Here is a 25,219-nt window from a genome sequence, read left to right as displayed (position 1 = left end):
TCCAAAAATCCCTTCTGTCATGACATCACCGTCCTGTGACGGCTGGCCATGGACTGAAATCAGCTTAAATAAATACTTCCTTCTTCAAGCGTTTGCCATAAAGATGAAACAGGAAGAGTTAACCCAATAGCCCTTAATAGTTCCATCACCAAGGCATAGGTTCCATTTTCTCCTCATCCCTTCCAAGACACTTTGGTTTTGCCATCTGTATATTGACTTCGGGAGTTTAAAAAAAAAATCTATTCAAGTCCTTTGCTCCTTGTGGTGGTTTACAATAAGAATTGGTCCCCATAGGCTCATATATATGAATGTTTCGTCATCAGGGAGTGGCACTATTTGAAAAGCATTAGAACAATTAGGAGGTTTGGCTTTGTTAGAGGAAGTGTGTCACTGGTGTTGGGCTTTGAGGTTTCAAAATCCCATGCCAAGCCCAGGCTCACTTACTCTATGCTTCTCTGTGAATGAGAATGATGCCCAGTACTATGCCCCCTGCTAAAATGATAATGAACTAACCCTCCTACCTGTAAGCCAGTCCCAATCAAATGCTTTTTCTTATGAGTTGCTGTGGTTATGGTGTCTCGTCACAGCAATACAACAGTGACTAAGACAACCCCCAACTTTTTTTCTTCATATATTCAGAATATATTGGATATCATTTGCAAGTATTTTCTGCCACTCTCCAAGTGCCTTTTCATTCCATTGATAAGGTTCTTTGATGCACAAAATCTTAAGCTGTTTTAAAATTTAAAAAAAATTTTTTTGAGGCAAGATCTCACTAGCAGCACTATTTAGCATGGAACTACTGATGTAGACAGGGTTAGCCTTGTCTTCAAGGTCGGCCTGCCTCTTCTTCCTGAGTACTAGAATCAAAGGCATGCACCTCCATGCCCAGCTGAAGCTCAGTTTGTATCCACTGTTTTCCTTTTGTGGCTTTTCATATTTAGAAGACCATTGTCAAATCTAATTGTAAAGCACTTTCTGTTTTCTTCTGATTGGCTTAATTTCTAAGTGTTAGGTACGAGTCTAGTTCATTACTTTGCATGTGAACAATTAAGCTAACAAGTTTGCACATTTGTTGAGAACTGCCCTATCCCACTAACTGATATTGGCATGCTGAAAATCATTTGCCTGGAAGTCTACTTCTGGGGCACCCTTCACGACGAGTCTGTCCTCTTGCCAGAACTAGTTTTGACTAGTAGCTTGTGACATAATTTCTTTTTTTTTCTTTTTCAGGTTTTCACGACAGGGTTTCTGTGCATCCCTGGCTGTCCTGGAACAACCGGAATAAGCTCTGTAGCCCAGGTAGGTTGTAACCTGTAAGCTAAACAAGCTAATTCCTCTCTCAGTTGCTGTTGTTGGTGTTTCCTCAGTGACAGAAAAGTAGAAACAAGACATTTCCTTCCACACATTTGCTACTGAAAATAAAAACATTCACTGTAAGATTTTGAAAACTAGAAAATGTACCTCTTGTTTCCCTGTTACAAAACTAATAATTTCTTTATATTCAAGCTACTAGGTTTTTTTTTCGCCGCGGGGGAGGTTGTTTTTTGGGGGGTTTCAAGACAGGGTTTCTCTGCATAACAGTCTCAGCTGTCCTTGAACTTGCTTTGTGGACCCCACTAACCTCGAATTCACAGAGATTCACCTGTCTCTGCCTCCTGAGTGCTGGGATTAAAGGTGTGTGCTATCACATTCGGCTCCCCCCGACCCCCCAGACTTCAGGCTTTCTATAGCACATGGGAATACTTAAGACTGGAACGTTCATATACATTCAAACTATGCAAATTGTCAATTACTAGCACCAACTCTACCCGGAAAAAAGTGCTAGAAACATTATAGCATTCACATCATGTGTTGGGCATTCAAAGCCGTGGCATAGTCCATCCTAGTTTTTACCATCTACTGCATCTAAATGACCAGCAGGAAGGAACAGTGTAAGACGCAAACAACCCTATTGTGATCAGTCTTTATTCCAGTTGAAGGATCTAATGATCCACATGGCATCTACAGGCATAACTGAATAGCTAGCATCTTTCTTGCTTCACTCCAAACTCATTCAAGGTCAACTCTCCTGGTTGTCTTTTTTTTAAATTAAGATTTATTTATTAAGCATATAATGTACTGCTGGCAAGGAGGTTGTGAGCCACCATGTGGTTGCTGGGAATTGAACTCGGGACCTCTGGAAGAGCAGCCAGTGCTCTTACCCTCTGAGCCATCTCTCCAGCCCCTCCTGGTTGTCTTTAAGCCAAGGGTTATCTGCATCTTGGGGTATTGCACCTCAATCTTGACACCTGTTCTCTCATAACAGTGACAGCTGCAGCCCCATTTCCTGTAGTGCAAAGCCACCTGTGGTCTCCTACAAGATCCTTCCCCTTCTGTCTCCAACGGGAAGTAAATTTTGATAGAGGGGAGGGAGTTTGGTATTAGGGTTGAGAGTCAAGTTGTAAAGGTGCATTTCTGGCTGTGAGTCCATACAATCTTTAGGGAGTTTTCATCCTTGGCTATCTGAGGACTCTGGGCAAGGGTGGACCAAGTACTATAATGGATTCCTTGACAGCTTGCTAAAGCGTCCAAACAGTGCTGCAACTCAGTCTAGAAAAACACTGTGTAATCTTGAGAAATGAAAACCCCAAACTCCCAACAGTGGTGGTGAAATAAGCCAATCTAAACATTTTTTTTCCTGTTGTTTTTAAAGGACAGGTTTAGGCTCAAATTAAGTCTCTGAACTCCTTTTGAATCTGTCCTAAAGAAACACTAGTTATGTGATGAACTAGGAAAGAGACAAGCAGCAAGTAAGCCATGCACCCCATATTCCACGCCTTTAGAAAAGAAAAGGCACAACAATTCCAGTTAAAACTGTATGCCTTTATTCAACAGGCATCATCAAGACAGAACCGTAGCATACATTTGACTTTCAAGACGGCGTCTATAGTACCAATAGAAAGAGTAGAGAGAGGGACGGATGATGGTGTAGAGTTGAAGGCGGACTGCTCGTGAGTCCAAGTGCTGAGGCCTACACGCACAGAGATTTCAGCCAACAAGTTATGCTAAGGCCCATCTCTTCTGATTCCCTTGGTGCTGGTGAAAGGTGTGCTGGAGAAACTCACTGGATTAGGAGTTCTGAAAACACATCAGAGCACACACAGCTCCTGGCTTTTCATCTTTTGGAGATCCATTTGTCATGTATTCTACAGCTTTCATGTGCTCAAAAAGTTTCATGTATTTTTTTCAGGAACAAGTTTGATTAAACTGTCCTATTCTCAGCCCAGGATATTCCCTCATGAGACAGGCTCAGCCTGGCCTTGAACTTGCTACAGCTGAAGATGACCTTGAACTCATCTTTCACCTATCAATTGCTGGGCACTTCATTCAGGCTTGCAACCATACCCTCCTCTCCTCTGACCACTTGCCAGTGACTGACAGAACTCCATTAAGAAGTGTTAATAGACAGTTCAGCAGGGTTAGTACTGAAGTCTCTACATGTTAATACTGCCTGAAAACCTGACTGGAAAAGAATTGCTAACTTGAAGGGGAAACTCCAATTTCAGTTCTAAACCTTAGGTTATCTGAAAACATTAGACTCTGGTTTTTATTTTTATTTATTTATTTATTTATTGTATTTTTGAGACAGAGTTTCTCTGTAGCTTTTTGTTCCTGTCCTGGAACTAGCTCTTGTAGACCATTATGGCCTCGAACTCACAGAAATCCGCCTGCATCTGTCTCCCAAGTGCTGGGATTAAAGGCGTGCGCCACCACTGCCCAGCTAGACTCTGGTTTTTAAAATAAATTTATACGCTACACGTTCCAAAGGAAATAAATTCAAACTTATCTTCAGATATCAGAAGAATCTCAATTAAATTTAATAATACTTAGTGTTGGTTTAAATGGGACTAATACAGTGTTTATGAAGTTCAGATACAGACACATAGCCCTAGCCCCGACTTACGGCAAAAGCTGCTGTAATTCACAAAAACTATTCTTTTAGTCCATGTCCCAAATCAAATTCCAGGCAACATTCATGGTGACTCATGTGAAAATGAATCTTTTAAAAAGGCCTTGTTAAAGAGTAAGGCACTGAAATTTTACTTAAATCCATTTAAAAACCTTATTCTTCTCCCCAAGGAATCCTTTAAGTTTTGCAGTTGAGATGAAAATCAAGTTTTTTACTTTTATTTCTACACCTCAGCTTCTTTGAGTTTCAAAAACTAGAAGAATGAGGTTGAGGTTCTGGAGACGCCACGGTCGAGTCACAGCCTCCACACCTCAGCTTTGGCCTCCACACCTCAGCTTTGGCTTTGTCAGGGCTCTTTTCTCTTCTGAAAGCCTCTGGTGTGAACGCCCCTTCTCAGGACAAGGGTGAAAGTACTCACTCCTGTGACATGTCCCAAGGCTCCTGGAGAGCTTGGTGAACTATACTGAGCATCCCTTTGAAGTGTAGATACAGAATCAGGCTATGAGCCCAATCATCTGGTTGAAGACTTCAAGAGGTAAGGAAAATTCAAGAGCAAGTACTGACTATGACTTTTTACCTCCCAGACACTCCTAAAGAAATAGCACTTGGGCCTAAGAAAAAAGGCTGAAGTGCATTTTCATTCTGTGACTTAAGGGCAACTCTACAATATTAAGATTACTTATTAAAGTGATCCTATTCATCCACTATGGAGAAAAAAAAATTCAAATGAAGGGACTCAGTTTCTTCTCAGCAAGAATATGAAACTTGACATTAAAAATTCCCTAATGCTGCATTTGCCTCAGCTGGTTATTGAGCCTCTCTATTCCAACAATCCCAAAACGAGACATCTTACTAAAGTGGCTCCTTAGGTCTACATTAGCTGCTTTCACCTTGGGGCACATTTTCATGTCACTACTGCCTTGTCCAGCGCTCAAAGCTTCTATTCTACAACTCACTTATACTTATTTCGGGAAACACAGCCTTAATTGGACAGTAAAAGCTACAGCCAGTGCTGCATGGTTGCAATCTTAAGAAAAACTGTTGAGGTAAATTTCTTATTCTTGCATAACTAGCACAAAGTAAACACTTAAGTAACAGGATTTGTATATAAAAGGCAAGGAGTGTTCAATGTGACTGAAATTCAGTTAAGATAAAGCAGTGTGAGAAGCAATAAACATAGGTTTCCAAGACAGTGGAAAGTAAATAAAGTCCCATATCACAGGAATATGCATCTTGCTTATGATGTAACTGAGCTCAATATGTACTATTACATAAATGGGAGTTATTTTAATAGACAGAATACTTAGCTATTTCACCTTCATTACTTTAATGAGTAGAAATTATGGCACAGTATCTCCCGAGTTAGGAGTTTCCCATGTGTTTGCACACTATGCACATACTCAAGTGCACCTGCCTGTATGCTCACATGTAGTGGACAGAGACTCATGTTGGAATGTTCATCTGGGTCGATTCTCCACGTTTTTAAGTTTTTCAAGACAGCGTTTCTCTGTAGCTTTGAAGCCTGTCCTGGAACTCACAGAGATCAGCCTGCTTCTGCCTCCCGAGTGCTGGGATTATAGATGTGCGCCACCACCGCCTGACAGGGTTTTCTCACTGTACCTAGAACCTGGCCAGGAAACCTTGATCGATTAGCCTTGCCCAATTTCTCTAGTGCTGGTATTACAGGCCAATGCCACAAACATTAAACTTCCATGTGGGTGCTGGGGTCGTGCAGTCAAGTTCTCATACTTGGGCAGCAAGTGCTTTCACTGAGAAACTTGTGTTATAAACAGTACTTTCAGCTGAGACCTGTAAGGCTATCCTCTTGGACAGCTGAACTAACTTCCATGATTTTACATTAACTTGGATGATGGAATCTTCAAGATACTTTTTTTTTTTTTTTCGAGACAGGGTTTCTCTGTAGCTTTTGGAGCCTGCCCTGGAACTAGCTCTTGTAGACCAGGCTGGCCTCGAACTCACAGAGATCCACCTGCCTAAGCCTCCCATGTGCTGGGATTAAAGGCATCTGCCACCACCACCCAGCTCAAGATACTTTTTAAAAGGCTATGCAGTCAGGCTTGGTGGCATGTATCTTTAACCCCAGCACTCAAGAGCAAGAGCACTAAACTTCATCCCAGTCCTTCACTACTCCTATTTTATATAAGAGATCTATTTTCATCTCAAGCCATTCTCACAATTATGTGGATATTCACCCTAATCAAGCACAGATGTTCCTGACGACACAGATTTAGCTTTTGCCCTGCCCAGATCAGTCAAGAAGGTCATGAATTAACTCACCTCCGAGAATGACTGGGCAACAGAAAAGCCTTCTGTATCTTTAAGAGATTAGTTCTTCAACATCTGGTCTGGTATGTAGTGATTGCAATGCATCAACCACTTTGGAGAAAGCCTGTATCTCCTAACAAATATCCTTACCTTCCATGGTGTAGAAGAAACCACAGGCACACTACAAGAGAATACCGCTCTCCTCACTCTCTCAGTGACATTCGGTGGTCAGAGAAAGGACAGATGAGGGCGAAAACACAACAGATAAACCGTGAAGTTTTAATATTTTTACTTAAGTTCTAAAATTCACTACTCTGGCTAATACCAAGTTCCTCAGTGACTCTCTCCCAGTCTGTGATGACCTTCCCTCCCCGAACTGTTTAAGGCAACTCTTCCTCCCCGAACTGTTTAAGGCAACTCTTTGAGGGTCTTTTCCCACATCATATTCAAATGTCAGATCTCAAGACTCATCAAAAAACTACAAGGTTTTAAATTTCACTTTTAATTATCTTTTACTTAATAATAAAATGAAAAATAATATATGAATACATACAATCTATATACATATATTTATTGCAAATACTTAAAATTCTTATTAAAATGATTTTTCCTTATTTGTGAAAAAATATGACTTATTAAATGGTGTTGACACCAACTTCTCTGTACATACCCTCAATTCCAATGTTAACAATCCCTTTAAAAAGGCAAAAGACACAAAAATTGAGCATTTACCAAACCAGTCTGTACAAACCTTATCACCAGTGAGGGAAAAATAGTTTGTGGTAAATAAGTCAATTTTCTTTTAAAATAAAAAATAAAGCCCCCCAATCATTCCCCTTATTGCATTTTTCCTTTTCTTTCCTTTTTTTTGGGGGGGGGAATAATCTGAGTAGTTTTAGAGCAACTCTTTTGAAATAATTTGTGCCTTAGCAATGAGATCCTACATTAAACATACCATATATGAGAAATTCTGTCTTCTACTGTCACTTTTTACATAGATATTAAAATATATATTACTTAAAATATATTACTGGAAAGTTATTTTAAAATTGATCTTTAATAGTTGTATCAAATGTAAAGCATTAAAAAAAATAAAGTAACCAAGACTCTATGAAGCTCTTGCTTCAACTTTAGGAAATGTCTACCTACTGTTTTGTTCAATAGGTATTTAGGTATTGAAACATAGGAAAAGGTCCCTGCCTGTCATCATGTTTCACAAAGTCTCTTTGGACTGTTCTATAAGTTGAGCTGCAAAACTACCCATGGCCAAGTTTTCCACTTAGTACACATTGCTGTAATGCAACAGGAAGCTTCCTTCTCCTTGTTCTGTGATGCCAGAGAGAAAACTGACACTGTTCACTAGCAATGAGCTCTAAAACAAACATGTGACCAGAGCGAATCCCTCTTTCTAACAAACCCTTTAATCAAAGAGCTTTGAAGTTTTCTAACATGGAGGAAAGCAGTATGGAGCAAAGAGAACGGTAACTGATGGGCCCGTTCTATGTGGGACATCACACATTCACCTGGAAGGCAGTGAGGTCTTCCTTTGGCTGTTAATCTACATTTGAGATAGACTCTCAAATATCCACATCTCTATACCCAGGTAAGTGCAGCCTTCCCACCCCAAGAAAAGCTCCCACATTCGCCAGCTCTCACTCTTAAGAAATGCCACATACAACACTGGTGCAGCTTCAGTGTCTTGAGCACAGGGGTTAAGGAACTGAAGCAGGACAAACAACTCCATGTTATTTGTGCTCCCCCTTAAATTAATAGGATAAAGAATTGATTATTTAAAAAAAATTCTTTATGATTCAGGGAGTGTTCATCTTAGGCAACTCAGAACACTTATAAATTACCCTGAGATGATGCATCATGAATACTCTCCCAGAGGTGACTTGCAGAAGTGGTTTAAGGCTGGAGAGGGCATACTGGTATGTGTATCAGGTGTGATATTTAAAACCTCACTGGAAATTGCCCAAAGAATTAGCTAAACACTGAACCATTTCATGTTAACTGAAAGGTTAAAAAAACTACCAAAAAGTTATGATTAAAAATGTGTTAACGTTTACTGAAGTACCAAATTCAACTTAAAGGGCCAGACTCAACTATTTTTTTCCCTGTTCATTTATGAGTGTTCCTCTTCCATCTGAAACCATATTTTAAAACAAACCATTTAAATAGATTCATATTTAATATATTTTCAATGTAAGAAAAAATGCGTTCTTGTCAAGTCTGAGGCAGTGTACCTAGCTGGCAAGTTCTGCTTTTGGAATAGGAGGATGGAAATTAGCTGGGTTTTACTTAGTGGAGTCAGGTGAAGAGCAATACTTGGTCCTTATACAGCTGGAGCTTGGATCAAGGTAAGAGGAACTATGTGGTCTTTATATGGACCTGACAGTCTCTAATACCTCGATCCTGCCCGCCCAGTCCCAGATTAAGGAAACCAGTGAGCAAAATCTTCCTAGTAAGCAAGGTAGAAAATAGAAATTCTTTCACCAATACAAACTCACCCTCTTCCAGCAGGATAAGACAAGGATAAGACTCAGATAAGAGTCTTCTACCCATGGTCCTGAAGGTTTGGGACCAGAACCCTGGCTACTATTTCCTTCTCCTCCTTCACTTCAGAACGTATGTACTTCTTAACCCTCAATTCTCGCAGCCATTGTTTTCCACTAGCTGTGCATTTACTGGAATAAAAAGAAGATGGAAAGACATCACACTGTCTTGTCTGGTTCTGCAGCACAGGATGTGAGCCTGTAACTGTTTAGGGCCACAAGAGCAGGAAAAGTGAGTTTCACAGAGTTTAGAGCAAAGACTGAGGAAGCACATGTGTGTGATGGCCAGGGGTGAGCACCACACGGCAGGCAAGACACATTCCTGTCTCCTTCCTGTGATGTATGAACAGTTAAATTGTCCTGAGTTTTATAGCTTTTGAAACCCACCTGTATGGGGTTGCAATATTATATCATCACACACTTCAAATTAAGAGACTTGAAATCAGTCAATACAGACTATTTGATATTAGAACATCAGATGAACTGATGTTTTCCTTAAACCGTCCTTTACAGCGATTTAAGCAGTATTCACTTAAAGTCTGTCACTAGTTCTTTTGTTTTAAAGACAGTGTTTGTGTGCCATAAACTTACTTTTGAGCATATTGGCTGAGACCCGCCCGACTGACTCCCAAGCACTGAGATTTGAATTGTGTATTACCACATCCACCAACTAGAGAAGGGTTTTATTTTTTGTTTTATTCTTTTTAAAAACAAACTTATTAATTTATGTTTTTGGAGACAAGGTTTCTTTATATCCTGTCCTGAAACTCATTATGAAGACCAGGTTGGCACTGAACTCAGAGATCAGCATGCCACTGAATCCAGGGTGCTGGGAAAAGGATTTTAAAAATAATAAAAAAGAAAGAAAAACTGTGAAATTTCACAGCCAGGTATTTGATTAGTCACCCATAACGCCCTTTCACATCAGGCATCCTTGCTGTCCAGACAGCAGAAATTCTAGAAAAGCAGAAACAGCAAACTGTCTTCTTTCTCACTGTATGAGGTGCAAACATGTGGTGTGGTAGGATGGCATAGGATCACTGCATCATCATCTCATGCCTGGGATGTCAAAATGTCAAAGCAGAAATGAGGTTACCACCGAAGAGCATTTCTACCTGGAATTGTTTTGAGATAGAATAGGAAAGGAAAATATTTTGTGTCCAATGTTAAAATCATTCTTTCAAATTCCTGAAGTTTCAGTTAAGTTTTTTCAGTTTCATTCCTTTGCCAACAAGACACACAGTTCTCTCGTGTTCTCTCTCTCTCTCTCTCTCTCTCTCTCTCTCTCTCACACACACACACACACCAATCACTAATGCGTGTGTGCATTTTATTTTACACTGGTATTTCAGACCTGTTTGTGGGAACCCATGAATGATGCAGTATCAGGATGCATTATTGCTGGAACTAATGCCATGCACAGATTAGACTAATAGAGGAGTCCCTTGGAGGCAGACCCTTCTTAAATAACATTCACTGACTAGGAAACAGAGCTCTGCTTGACAACAGTACTGATTCATGGAAGGCAAAAGGTAACTCAGGACTGTCAGGATCAAAAACACTGGGATGTGAATACCTTTTAAAAATTCCACTTGAAATGGTTCCACCTAAAGTGAAGGGATGAGTAAACCCTAATCTAAACCCCACAAAGGCATGTTATCTGTGAAGACATAATCAGCATGATGGTCACTTCCTGACCATTCTTTCCCTTTCACCACCCTAGAAGAGGACAGAGGCAGAGTTTCCTTTCACCATGCATACCACTCAACTATTTTCAGAGTCAAAAGAAATGGAACATAAATCTGAATGTGAAGTTAACACATCATTACCTAAATTCTTGGAAAACAATGTTAAAACAAAATGTGACATATTTACATGATTTTTTAAGTGCAAACTTGTCACCAATTCATAGTCCTACTCGACTCACTTACTATACAAGGTGCTCTTCCTGTCAATGTGAAGACCTGCATTCTGCATTCCTGATTAATGTCTCTTGAGACAACTGAAACTTTATTTCTGTGATTTCAAAAGGGTGCAAGAATACGTCTTGTTAAGCCTACCCTTCCCTCCTTTACATTTGCTGTAGTCTTATTACCGAACGACGAGGCAGGAGACACACAGTTTGGAGGGCCCAATGCAATCATCATGACAGAAAGCGCCACATCCCTTGCACATGATCATGGCTTTCAACCGGCAGTAACATTTTGAAGGCGCGTCCTCAATGCTGTTCTCATCAGGAAAGGTCTGAACAGGAATTGTCTGGCCATGGCTGCTGGGATTCATAGCTTGGCTAGCAGGGATGGTAGTGACAGTCACTGAAAATGACATAACATCCCCTACATTGCTAGATACCTGACTACCTGGTGGAGCAGGGCTATGGTCCATGTCTGATGAGGTTGAGACATTAATCATGCCTCTATAGCTTGGCCCTATCTGTGTGGGGCTTCCATACAATTTGGGGGTTTGCAGTGGCGGAAGGAGTAGAGGCTGGTGTGTGGGACTGTCTGCAGGGAGAGAAAGAGCAGTAGAATTGAAAATCTCGGGGCTGCTACATACTGTCTTACCTCTCACACCGTGAGCCATTTGTTTATGTGCTGCCTGAATAAAATCTCTGGGTAGGGTCTTTTCATCAAATGTTTGGCCTCTAGAGAACATGCAATTCTCCTTGCCTGCAGTGGTTTGCTCACTCATCGCTGCCTCAGCCTTACCATTCTTGCTAGCTAAACAATCAATGGTGGACGAAGTTTCCCCACTGTGGAGATGCTTGCCAGAACTCTGAGAAGCCCAGGGCTCCTCCTTCACTGACACAGGCTCCTTCTCATCTCCCACACTCTCTTCATCAGTTTCATCGTCTTTGCTGCTGCTGCTGTCTCCAGTTGTGTTTCTACAATCTGCATAGCCCATTCTCAAGTCTTCAGTGGGGCTACTTAGACAAAATCGCTCCTCAGGATTTACAGAATGGGTCCTCCTAACACTCTCTGAAACCCGGCCATAGGTGGAAATATTAAGTAAATAGTGACCTGCCATTGCAGGCTTGGATGTCCTCCTGCCAGCAAAGCCCAGCATAAATTTCTGCCTTGTGGATATGTCTTCCAATTGGAAACCTGAGTGAGCAAAGTTGAACTGAGAGGGTGGCACAAATGAAAGAACGCTCTGTCTCTGAGTCCTCTGAACGAGAGTCTGAAAAAGCTGATCTTGAGTTGTTTTACTTAGTCCTTCTGGGTACTGGTGAGTGTCACTGCAAGAGTCCTTAGCTTCGAAGACTGGCCTTGGGACCTGGGGAAGCTGTTTACTCTGCAAGGGTTTCCCCAGCTGCTGGAGAGCCAGATACGCCTGCCTGCCATTAACTTCCTCTCTGGTGCTGCCTTCCATCACATTGGTACCAGGGAATGCTCCTACCCCCTTCTCCTCTTTTGTAGTCATTGGGACTGTTTTCATTTCAACTTTGGTGAGAGGTTTAGGCAGAATTTGCTCCATGGGAACATCTTTGCCCTGGAGCAGCTGAGTAACTAAAGGATTATTAGCAGGGATACTAGAACTTGGTCTTGAAATGGGTCCGTTCATATTTGCAGAAGTTCCTGGGGATTTAAGGCTAGAAGCCACTGGCAAAGTGCTTGAGGATGAAGCTGATCCAGTAGATGCTGCAGTTCCACTGACTGGGGGTACAGAGAGTTTTTCTAAACTGGCTCTTGTCAATAAGGATGTTGCAGAGGGGGAGGTCATATCCAGTCGAGCAGAAGCAGCTGCCTTTGCTGAGGCTGAAGGCTTTGGTGCATTCTTATTAGAACCTGCTTTGTGTTCAACTGTGCCATCAGCTACAAAACAAACAGGTGAAGCTGTTGAGATGAGAGCAGGCCCTTCTGGAGAAGGAGCTTTTTCCTGTCTGTAACTACTCATGTCTTTTGGGTGGCAAGGAGAGGCTGGTGTGGCTGTTGCCTGGTGGGGGTTCAGCTTTCCACTGTTTAGTTTCTCTATGTGGGCAGGTAATGGGAGGCTTGTGCATGCTCCACTGATGGTGTGTGCTGTAGGCACTGAGGAGGTTTGCTGTAATTGTGCTCCAGAGACACCAGGAGGCTGGGACTGGCCTGGTGTATGGGTCTCAGGCTGGGGACCACAGGGTAAAAGCTCTCGCATACCTCCCCTGCTTCCAGTTCCTGCCAGTTCCAGTGTGGGACCCTGTCCAGTTGCACTGACTCTGTCTGAGCCTGGACTCCCTCCTGCATCAGTTTTCTTTTCGCCACCCTCTCTTGGACTGTGTCCACCCCCAGGGCCAGGTCCTGGAATGGTCCCTCCAACTGAGGCGGCTGCAGCAGCTGCAGCGGCTGCTGCGGCTGCTGCCCTCTGTGCTTTGACCAACTGGGCTTTTGCTTTGATGTCTGCAAGAGTTCTGGCTCCTGTTCTGTAAGGACTAGTGATGGAGATTGGAAAACGAGCCCTGGGAGAGACCTGCGATGTAGAAAACAGCATCGGGGAGATTCTGGAGACCGGGATCTGAAAAAATGAGGTGGGGAGCCGAGATCAATTTCAGCTCTGACTATAACAGACGAGCACAATGCATACTGTGTTAAGCATTCGACCCCACTGTCTATCCACATAATGGGTCATATACATAATATGTGCCAAGCATTTTCACCCCTACTGAATACTGTACTTATTTGTGTAAACTTTTTACCCCCCATTTATGAATCAGAATGGCTAGAAAAACAAGTATTATACTTAAAAAAATATAATAAACTACTAACTTTGAAAATCCTTCAATCACAAATAATTCTAAAGTCACTATTTCTCATTACTCAAAGTCCTAAGTATTTAAAATCAATTCTCTATACATCAGAAATCAGGGTAGTATTTTGTAACAGTTGTGATGAATTCATGTACTTAAAAAGTACATTTGTGGGGCTGGAGAGATAGTTAAAAGCACTTCTTACAAAAGACCTGAGTTCAATTCCCAAAACCCATACAATGGCTCATAACCACCTGGAACTCCAATTCCATAGGATCCAACAAGCACACACATGGTGCACACACCTGCATTTAAGCAAACCATTCTAACGAAGTAAATAAATAAATCTTAAAAAAAACCAAAACAACAACAACAACAAAAACCCACTAAGGTTGTTTAGCAAGATAGTAGTGGTGCACATCTTTAATCCCAAGAGTTGAGAGGCAGAAGCAGTAGGATCTTTGAGTGAGGCCAGCATGGTCTACAGAGTAAGTAACAGGATGGCCAGCGAGTTCCAGACAAGGATTTTTGAAACCCTGACTCAAAAACAACAAAACAAGTTTGTTTAATACTTAGTTATACAAACTTAGGCAACATTTTTTGCACATAGTAGTTTAGAAGTTCCATGGAGTAGAAAGAAGCAATTACTGCCTCTTGTTATATAAAGAACAGACTACAGAAGAAAACAGAAAAAATAGAGAACAAAACCCAAGAAATTTTTGGGGGGGGACAAACGACCTTCTATAAGTAATCCAAATGTAAGAAATAGGAGCAACCTCTAGTACTAGGCAGAAAGTATAGGCGGGGTGACCAGAACAGGAGAATTCTTGGATGAGGAAAGGCTCAGTCTGCAGTCATCACCCAGACGCAGAAGAAGCAAGATGAGAATGCCTCACTGATAAAAGGTACCAAGTCATGTGGCTAACACAGACAAGTATTATGGGTTAATTTAAGATGTAATAGTTAATTAATAAGAAGCCTAAGCTAATAGGCCAACCAGTTTATAATTAATGTAGGCTTCTGTGTGTTTCTTTGGAACTGAATGGCTGCAGGACCAGGTGGGGCAGAAACCTGTTAACAGGCAAAAGGTAGTCAGGATTATTTAAGTTAAGTAAAGCTGGCAAGAAACAAGCCAAGGTAAGGCTGGGCATTCAGAAGTAATAAAATAAGCCTCCCGTGTGTGTGATTTACTTGGGAGCTGGGTGGCAGGCCCCTCAAAAAAAAAAAAAAAAAAAAAAAAAAAGCAAAAAGAGAAAAATATAATACAACAGATGGTGGCACTAATCCTAGCACCAGGGAAGCAGAGGCAGCCAGAACTCTGTGAGTTCAAGGCTAGTCTGGTCTACAGAACTAGTTCCAGCACAGCTAGGGATGCACAAAGAAACCCTGCAAAAACAAAACAAAAACAAACAAAAGAAAGATTGAGAATTCAATGCCAGCCTGACTTAGGAATCGAGACTTTGCTGGGCTGGCTTACAAACTTAGGATCCTTTTCCAATATCAAGAACTGGAGGGATGCAGTTCTAGAGCCTGATTATTACCATTTCTATAATATCACTGTTACATGTACATTAAACATGCTACTGTGTTTATGTTAATACCACAAGTCATGAAATTTAACGAGTACGAACACTTTCTTACCTTGAGAGGTGGTACTTTTCGCACTTGTACCCTGTCCCCTCTATTAAGAAAGGGCTGTGGCGAGACCTGAAATGGCTGCTGGTGATGGTGATGGTGGTTTTCAGTGATACGTGGTCTTTTCTCCCAGCTGCAAGCCGTCTCTTCTTGGGTAAGAGAAGATTTCCTTTTCAGACTTTCTGGGATCTGATCAGTAAGAGATGTTGGAGGCATCTTCACATCTGGGTCCAGTGGACCAGCTTCTGCAACAGGCTTTGTTATAGGCTTTTCTAACCCAGAAGTTTTGGATTTGCTTGGGGATGTAGCTAACACTTCTTGGTTCTCATTTTTGTTATAATTAGAAGTTATAGTGACATGATTTTCTTTCTCAGACTCTTGTTCAGCACAGACAACTCGTTTCTGCTCTAAGAGTCCCTCATCTTTAGGGCACTTGAGGGACGTCATGGTGATAAGCTCGTTTGTATCGCTGGCTGACGCAAGGATGGGTTCTGGGGATGTAGAGTTTGGCTGTGCCTCCTCTTGGTTTTCTTCTTCTTTTCTGAATGGTGATGGTATTTGCACTGCTTCTTCTTTACACTCTGAATGGCGAACTACTGAGAAGTTTCTGGCTGGAGAGGCCTCTGAAGGAAATATGGATTTTGGTTGCTCAGCAGGGATTTTCTTTACTTTGGAATCACTAGGGGAAGCTGTCAGTTTCTGTGAATCTTCAAGGCTTAAACCAGAACTGAAAAATTGAAGGAAATATTGTTATATGGGAAATATAGTCCACATTACTTAATAGACAAGAAAAGTAGACTATATCAGTAACTAGGAACTCCCTGACACATAGTATTTTCTGTAGAACTCTTAAGTCAAAGTAATTAAATTCAAATCCTGATTCTGGTAATAGTTGTGGACAAGATACTACATGACTAGGCTTCTGCACCTTTGTTTAATTGTATACCAGAATTAAAATTTACAAAACTGCAATGATGAAGTACTGAATGTGACATTTTCACTTGGCACACAATAAAAGTTCTATAGTGGTAACTTATTGTCACTTCTGCTTATATAGGAGCCATATTATCTAGAGACTCACAGGCTACTTACAAGAACCTAAAGACTGAGAACTGAGCTTATAGGAAGCCTGTTTAAACCGCACTCAGTCTAGATCCAAAGATCTGAGATTGCATGCTGCTGAGCTATCCACAGGTAAAAGTCAGCTGTGGTTTACACAGGGTGGTCTGCCAAAAAGTGCCACCAATAATTTTTTTTAATGTTCTTTCTTTTTTTTAAAAGCAATGATCAATGAAACCCTGTCATCTTAACAGAATTAGTAATAAAAAATTACTGATTAGTCTATCTAGGGTCAGCAAGATATCTCAGAAGAAGAAATGCTTCCCTGATCACCTAGGTTCTAACAAGGGAGCTCATGTCAATGAAGAGTCAACTCCCAAACTCTTCTGTCCTCCAAGAGCACACTGTAGCAACATGCACTCGCAGACTCACTGTAACTTATAATATACACTCACCACCAACTTTATAGCTGAATCCTGAAAAGTCAGCATTTGAGACAGGGTTTTTTTCTCTATGTAGCCCTGGCTGTCCTTAAGTTCGTAGACTAGGCTGGTCTCGAACTCAGAGATCTGCCTGCCTCTGTCTCCCGAATGTTGGGATTAAAGGCATGTGCCAACACTGACTGGCTAGCTCAGTAGGGAGTTTATCTTAAATGATTAGGAAGGAGGGGGATCAATGAACACTACTTGGAGCTAAGAAAAAGTACTTATTTCTCAGTCTGTGATCAGTGAAGTTCTCTTGCTGGCTTTTACAGGTACGTACAAAGAAGCAAGGGAGACTAACAAACAGGAGTTGGACTATGCAATCCTATTTAAACCAAATGGCTCTACTGTCTATTAAATGTCTCCACTACAATTTTATTCTGATTAGACAGGGTTTCTGTGTGGCCTTAACTATCCTGGAACTCACTCTGTAGACCAGACTGATCTTGAATTCACAGAGATCCTCCTGCCTCTGACTCCCAGGTGCTGGGAGTAAAGGGGTGCACCACCACCAAGCTAGACTTTCTAATAAGGTAAAAAAGTGGAGGCATCACATTACACGTGTAGGATAATAAGATAAGTCTTATTATCTTATCTTACCTCTGACCATAGTAGCTTTCAAAGAATTGTTCTTTCCATGGCTCTACCTTCTTTTCCTTCTCGATCTCTTGACGAATTCTCACCTGCATTTCAGGAGTAAATTCACCTGCAATGTATCAACAAAATGACAATAAACAGAAAAGCATTATTCATGAAATTTAATCATGAAAGACTCTTACAGGAACAAAATACTATCATGTCAAAGCAACAAGCTTCCCAAAGAACCTAGACAGACAGGAGACAGGACACCACTACTAGGTGGCATCCAGTATAGTCACATTCTACCCTGAAGTTTTCTGTATGCAGCTAAAGCCCACAGCGCTTGCTCTCCAGGTGTTCCCCAAAGCGCCTTTTTCCAGTTACAAACATCATATTTCACACAGATTTCCTTTTACCTCTAACTTCAAGTTTTTAGTTTATTTCCTATTGGAATGAAAGTAATGAATGTGTGTTGGATTCATGTGAGGAGAATTCTGGGTGTTTATGCAAAAGCTATTCTTGTTATTTGTTTACACACCTCTATGGGAAAACATGGTTTTACGTATTCGGTTGGCCTGCTATGTGCAGCCTGCCACTGTGATTGGATGTATTAATCTTGTGACTTCTCTTAACCCTCAGAATATAAACTGTCTGATGCTCACTAAAGTTGGCTGTTGCATAAGACTTGAGTCTGCCTCATTTATCAGCACCATCCTCCCAAGTCGTCCCCCCACCCCCCGCCAACCAGGAGTGACAAATGTGCTGTCCATAAATAATGCCATGGAGTATCGCTATCTTAAAGGTGGGCTTCTTCAAAGTCAACTTGTTTGAGTACTTTACTTTTATTACTTTTTTTCCCTTTGGGACAAGGTTCTCTGTATAGCCCTGGCTGTCTTGGAATTCTCTCTGTAGACTCGGCTGGTAATGTGGGATTCCCCTCTGTATGCTGTGAATAACATTGGTTAAAAAAGTAACTGCCTTGGCATGTTGATAGGGTAGAATAGCAGTAGGCAAGTAAAACTAAACTGAACTCTGGGAGAAAGATGGAGGAGTTAGAAGAAGCCATGTAGCCCTGCCGGAGACAGATGCCGGAACTTTAGCCAGTAAGCCACAGCCATGTGGCAATACACAGATTAATAGAAATAGGTTAAGAAGTAAGAGTTAGCCAAAAAAAGATAGAGCTAATGGGCCAAGCAGTGTTTTAAATAATATAGTTTCTGTGTGATTATTTCAGGGCTGAGCAGTCGGAAACCAACAAGTGGCCTCCTCCAACAGGCTGGCCTCGAAGTCACAGATATCTGCCAGCTTCTGTCTCTTGAGATGTGAACTCTCACCATGTCTGCCTGCTCGCTGCCTTGCTCCCAGGCATGATGTTCATAGACTAACCGTCTGAAGCTGAAAGCAAAGCCCCAATTAAGTGCTTTTTTGTATAAGATGTCTCGGTCAGCCGGGCTGTGGTGGCACACACCTTTAATCCCAGCACTCAGAAGGCGGATCTTGTGAGTTTGAGGATAGCCTGGTCTACAGAGTGAGTTCCAGGACAGGTTCCAAAGCTATAGAGAAACCATGTAGGAGGGAGGGAGGGAGGGAAGAAAAGAGACAGAAAGAGAGAGAAAGAGGAAAGAAAGAAAAGGAAGGAGATAGATAGATGGATAGATGGATGGATGACGTGGTCATGATTTCTTGTCAGGGCATTAGAAAAGTAACAAAGACAATAATGACAGATATCACACATAGTGCTAAGATCAATGACAGATATCACAGAGAATATTCAAAACAGTAACTTATAAAATATTCTATTATTGCCTTCAGTAAATCTGTTAAATCTGACATACAAGGACAAGTGACCAAGACCAGTAATTCTTAAATCACGGTCCTTAAATGTTCCCTATTACTTCAAATGAGTGTATTCAACAGTGTATGGAATCAGTTGTTCCCTTACTGAAATTTCACAATCTGTCCAAAAACGTTTCACACAGAACAGAAAAACATTTGTTTAGAAAACTTCCTGACCTTCATTATAATGGCAGTTCTTGATTGTCAACTAGAATACATCTGGATTTAACTAAGCTGGGCCACAACGGTCAAGAAATTTTTTTCTTAACTAACTCATTTGAATCCAGGCCACACCTTTTGGTGGCACCATATAAAGGACTTGGGAGAAGGAAGCTTTCGCTTTGTCTTCTTGCTCTTGCTGGCATTACAGGCTACTTTGGGATTCTGGAGTATATTGAAAATCAAATGGATTCTTAGACCTTCCATTGGTAGATAGCTGAACTAGCTGGACCACAGCAAGCCTTGCTAATAAACCCCCTTTGTATATATTTATTCTATAAGTTCTGTTCCTCTAGAGAGCCCTAACTAACACATTCACCTTCCAAATCTGTCCCAGTTACCTAAGCTCACAAATCCTGGAAAGAACACTTACCTTCTGAGAGTCTTTCCTTCCAGCCCTGAGCTGCAGAGGTGAAGAACTCATTGTTAAGGGCTGAGCCATTCAATTTCATCAACCCATCTGGACCAACCTAGATCAAAGAGCAAGCCAGGAAAAATGTGCAAAGAAAAGGTATGATGATATCACTTCAATTTAATGTATACAAAGGTCAATCTTATAGAATTATGGTGTCCCAGGACTGGGGAGACAGGGGCAGCTCTGTGAATTAGAAGCCAGCCTCGTCTATAGAGTGAATTCCAGGACAGCCAAGGCTACACAGAGAAACCCTGCCTTCAAAAAATAAATAAATAAAAAATAAAGACACAAAGACACCAACCCAAACACGGTTAGTTCATTTTTTACTGCTGTTTTTTTAAACCATAGTAACGTTTTTCCATTAAAAAAAAAAAAACTAACAAAAACATTCTTTTCTCATATATCTCTTCTCCTTTCTCTGTTTTCAGCTCCATTCCATAACGATGGAAAAATATTCTTCATTGAATGATACTTAAATAAATATATGTTTTCTTCTGAATAGAATTTATTATCTTAACAGATCTGGGTTCAAATGATATAAAACACGCCCTAACTTTAGCTTTCTCACAGAGTACAATGTCTGTTTAAGTCAACTGGTATATATTTAGCTTCTCTGAAACTGCTGCATATTATTTCATTGTATGAATGGATTTAAATTAATGGTAACCATGCACTTTGTTACCAATGCTTTCCCATAATCAATAAAGCTGCAACAAACATCCTGGCAGATGAATATATTAATACGTTTATTGTTTTATTTCTTTGTTTGAAACAGGGTATTGTTATGTAACCCAGGCTGGCCTTGAACTCAGAGAAGTCTGCCTCCCAAAGGCTGGGATTAAAGGAGTATGCCATCTTGTCTAGCTGTACTAGTGATTTTCTCCCACTCCCCCGCCCCCCGACAGGGTATCTCTGTCTAACAGTCAAGGTGTCCTGAAATTCAAAAAGATATGACTGACTCTGCCTCCTGAGCGTTGGGAATAAAGGTGCGCATCAACACACCCAGCTATTTCCAAGGGTTGGGCTCCTAAATCAAAATACAACTAGATTGTAAGAAGATATTTATACTACTTTCTGAAAAGGTTGAAGCTACAAAAAATATATGAACATACAATATGCTTTTCCTTGCAAACAAGCATCAACATGTAATTTAATTTTTGTCAATGGGGTAGGGTTGAAATGGTTGACTTTTCCTGACTCCTGTGTATTCTGCTGTTGCTGCATGGTTATTAAACATGTAGGTCTGTGATGGTTCTCATAGCCTTCTTAGTTTTGTTTTCTATTTGGCTGCAGTTTTATCAAACTGTGAGAAACGGTTACTGATGCATTTCCCTCCACATATCTACTGAATTCATTTCTGATGCTTTGTAACAAGGCTTAAATTCTTTTTTTGGTAGGCTACAGATGTATCTCAAGGATAGACTACAAAGTACTGGGAGACAAAATTTCTTACGTCTGCATTATGTGATATTTTGTTTGTGTTCTGACAAATAAAGCTTACCTGGAGATCAAAGGGCAGAGCTAGCTACCAGTTAACCATAGAAGCTGGTCAGTGATGGCTCATACCTTTGATCACAGCACTAAGGAGGTGGAGACAGGAAGTAATAAGGTGGGGTGGAGATAGGATTTCACCCCTTTTGGACTGAGCAACTGCCTGCTGCTCCTAGTACTCCTGGATTAACACTTCTTCATATTTGTTTGTGTATGTGCTCACCCAGAATGTGTCATGACATCTGTGTGGAGGTCAGCAGACAACTCAACTTGCAGGAGTTAGCTCTCTCCTTGCACTGTGGTGAGTCCTAGGGTTGAACTCAGGTTGTTAGGTTTGACTGTCAATTCTTTTACTCATTAAACCACAGGCCATGAGAAAATTTTTAATGAAAAGAAATTTTCTAAATCTATACATCTAAACTCTGAATTATTTTCTAACTTGTTTCTTTTTAAAAAAAAAAAAACATTTGACTCATATAAAATATACAGGAAAAAGTGCTACTCAAATCCTTAAATCTTGTGGGGCTGAAGAGATGGCTCAGCGGTTAAGAGCACTGGCTCCTCTTCCAGAGGTCCTGAGTTCAATTCCCAGCAACTACATGTGGCTCACAACCTCCTATAATAAGATCTGGTGCCCCCTTTTCGCCTACAGTCAGGATACTGTAAATAAAATACATCTTTAAAAAAAAATACTCTTGTTTACATGATTGATTTGGTGGTGGTATACACCTTTAATCCCAGTAGAAGGGAGGAAGAGACAAGCAGGTTTCTCCAATTCAAGGCCAACCTGGTCTATAGAACTAGTCACAGGAAAGTCTCCAAAGCTACACAGAGAAATCCTGTCTTGAAAAACTAGAACAAACAAAACCTTTATTTACAATACTTTCAACATAAACATTATTCACATTGAAACTATATGGTAAAATTCACTTAATCTACTCAGTATCATTCATGTTGTTTATTGAATCCATAGCTCAAAGACAGACCAACTAGCTTCCTCTCAAAAAATACAAACAAACTAACATTGTAGGAATGCCAATCTGGGTGAATTTGAACTAGAAAAATACACATGGCAGGAGATAGAAAAAGATGGCTAGTGGTTAAGAGCACTTTTTGCTCTTTCAGAGGACACAGGTTTGGTTCCCAGCTCCCACATGGCAGCTTTGCACCATCATAATTCAGGGTCCTCTTCTGGCCACCTCAGCCATCAGGCACACATACACTGCATATACATCACAAACATAAAATTAAAAAAAAACTTTAATACCAACACAACAACAAACCACCTGTGGCAACCTTCTTGCAGAAAGTGTGAGCAGTGCTTCTGAGAAAACAACATCAGACCTCCACAAATAGCTAGTAGTCATGTTTCCTATTGCTAGCCTATTATCCTGCCAACACTTCTTCTTGGAGGGGTGGGAACAACACAAAACAGGACACGAGAACACCCACAAGAAAAGAGCCATGAAAACACCAGGTCTTTAAAAACATGCTGAAGCTTCAGTCTTCTACCAAGAATTAACTAGATGAATATACTCCAAAGTAACTTTTTTTTTCTTGAAAGAGATACAGCAGAGAATACAGTCATTAGGAGCAGCTCTCCTTTAATCCCTATTGCCGGAAAGATACCTGATTATCTGAATTATCCAAAAGGACTCATCACACATGCTAATTATAGAACTAAGAAAGCAAGTCTCAGAGAAAACAGACTAGTGCACACCTTTAATCTCAAAACTCAGGAGGCAGAGGCAAGCAGATCTGAGTTTTAGGCTAGACTGATCTACAGAGCAAGTTACAGGACAGCCTGGGCTACAAAGAGAAACCCTATCTCAAAATCAAGGAAGAAAAACAAACAAACAAACAAAAAACAAAAACGCCCAAGAAAGTCTTCATTTTGATTTGTGCAGCTCACCTTGTAAGTGTCTTTCTATAAATGAGGGAAGACAGTCTGCTATTAAATGTTAGGGAAAATGCCTGCCTTTCATACTGAGTTTGTTTTGGTTTTTCTTTTGTTAATTGGTGGTACCTTATCTGGTATGTTTGTTCACAGCACATAAAAATATACTTTTAAAAATCTTGAGAACTAGCCGGGCAGTGGTTAATCCCAGGACTCAAAACCCTGTCTTGAAATCAAAAAAAAAAAAAAAAAATCTTGAGAAGTAGACATGCTTGCCTAGAACACACAAAGCCCTGGATTTTATCTCTAGCAACACATGTAATAGACATGGTAACACACATCTATAACCCTACACTCAGGAAGTAAACGAGTAAAGAGTGTAAGTAGTGTTAAGATATCCTCAGCTACACAGTAAGTTTAAGTCCTGCCTAGGATACATGAGGTTCTCTCTTGAAATCTTGTGGAGTTCTAAAGGTGATGAATACCAGAAGTCTCATTTAATCAGAAAACCTCCTGTGCTTGATGTAACGCACCTGTCGATCCACCTCTGGAAGCAGTAAAAGTAGGCGCTGTTGGCAATCTCCAGGAAGAAGTGAAAAGGTGTGCTTGTTAATTAGTGCTCGAAGATTAGTATTAACCAGAATGGAGTCGGGGGTCTCAACGTCAATGTCAGCACATTTAGTCCTTTTCATTTGTCCTACGAGAAGTAGAAAACAGTAATTCATCACAGGGCTCTCCTTTCACAGTTTTGATCCTAACTATAGCTTGTCATTATCTAAAGTAAAAAAGAATCAAAATTAAACAGTACACTTTGAAGAAGTGAGAGTTAAAGATCTCAGAAATGTCATCTCCCCCACGACAGGGTTTCTCTGTAGATTTGGAGCCTGTCCTGGAATTAGCTCTTGTAGATCAGGCTGGTCTTGAACTCACAGAGATCCGCCTACCTCTGCCTCCCAAATGCTGAGATTAAAGGCATGCACCACCACTACCAAGAGCACCATCACACTCTCTTAATGAGAAATGACAAATATGAAGAATATTTGCTTTTTTTGAAACAGAAAATCTGGCTGAGGAGATGGCACTATGGGTAGTAGGTAAAAGACTTGACATGTAAACATAAGAATCTCAATTGCAGTATCCAGAACCTATTTAAAAGCTGGGTGTGGTATCATCCCATGGCTCCTATAGAAAGAGAGGCAGTAAAGACAGGAAGCTCACGGGCCAGCCAACCTGTGTTTGCAGTGGCAAAAAGCAGAGACCCTGCCTCACCACTAATTAGACTTGGTGTGTTTGAAAGAAAGAAAAAAAAAAAAAAAAAAGAAAGCCATAAAATTGGGAGGGAAAAGCGTTAAAGGGTGACCAAGGGAAAGTTGGGGGGGAGGCAACAGGATAGAAAGAATCAAAATATATTGTATTTATATAAGCCTCGAATGAATAAATAAGGGGATGTGAGCCCTGCCTTAAACAATGCAGAGGGTAAGAACCTGACATCCATATAGGCACTATGATTCATACATATCCACACATGTGTACACAATCTTAACACACATACACACATAGGCCACTGAAAGACTTTTAAATAGAAAATCCAAGCAGATGTGAGGGTACATGCTTGTAATCCCAACATTTAAAAGGCAGAGGTAGAAACACCTGAAGTTCAAGGCAACCCTGAGCTACACATTGAGAATCCCCCCCAAAAAAAGCAACAACCTGAAATATACACACACAAAGAGATTTGAGTACACAAACACAAAGATTAGTAGTACTAATTAAATGTGGTGTTTTCGTTTTGTACATTTTTATACATTTTACTGTTTTCATTGAATCTCATTTTTATCTTGATATCTTACATCTTTCCATCATTAGTTCTCATTTCATAAATTAAATCTTGCAATAAAATTTGGGATAAAAAATAAAAATGCAACTTAATATAAATAAAACTGGTTTAAATATATAAAAAAGGCAAACATAGTAATATAGGAATGGGACGTATGTAGAAATTCAGAAAAAAATTTAATTATTTCTGGTGGAACTAAAATTTACACCATAATCTTTTTTTTTTTAATTTATTTATTATGAATACAATATTC

The 25,219-nt window shown here is 40.5% G+C and overlaps 1 protein-coding gene across 2 annotated transcripts in view; it reads right to left on the bottom strand.

The window, feature by feature from the left end:
• Positions 1–6,724: 6,724 nt before the first annotated feature.
• Asxl2 (ASXL transcriptional regulator 2) overlaps positions 6,725–25,219 on the bottom strand; it is a 79,130-nt gene continuing 60,635 nt past the window's right edge. For both annotated transcript variants that reach the window (XM_048436626.3, XM_085691201.2), the window contains 5 exons: positions 23,663–23,826; positions 19,700–19,796; positions 17,293–17,398; positions 15,158–15,878; positions 6,725–13,284 (listed from right to left, as the gene is read on the bottom strand). In XM_048436626.3, the coding sequence (XP_048292583.1) occupies positions 10,885–13,284; positions 15,158–15,878; positions 17,293–17,398; positions 19,700–19,796; positions 23,663–23,826 (3,488 nt within the window). In that variant the 3' untranslated portion in view covers positions 6,725–10,884. The remainder of the gene's footprint in view (positions 13,285–15,157; positions 15,879–17,292; positions 17,399–19,699; positions 19,797–23,662; positions 23,827–25,219) is intronic.

Source organism: Myodes glareolus, chromosome 6 (genome assembly GCF_982192425.1).
Source record: "Myodes glareolus chromosome 6, mMyoGla1.1, whole genome shotgun sequence".
Classification (NCBI taxonomy): Eukaryota; Metazoa; Chordata; class Mammalia; order Rodentia; family Cricetidae; genus Myodes; species Myodes glareolus.
The sequence above is the reverse complement of the archived record's forward strand: the minus strand, read 5'-3'. Positions and strand labels throughout refer to the sequence as shown.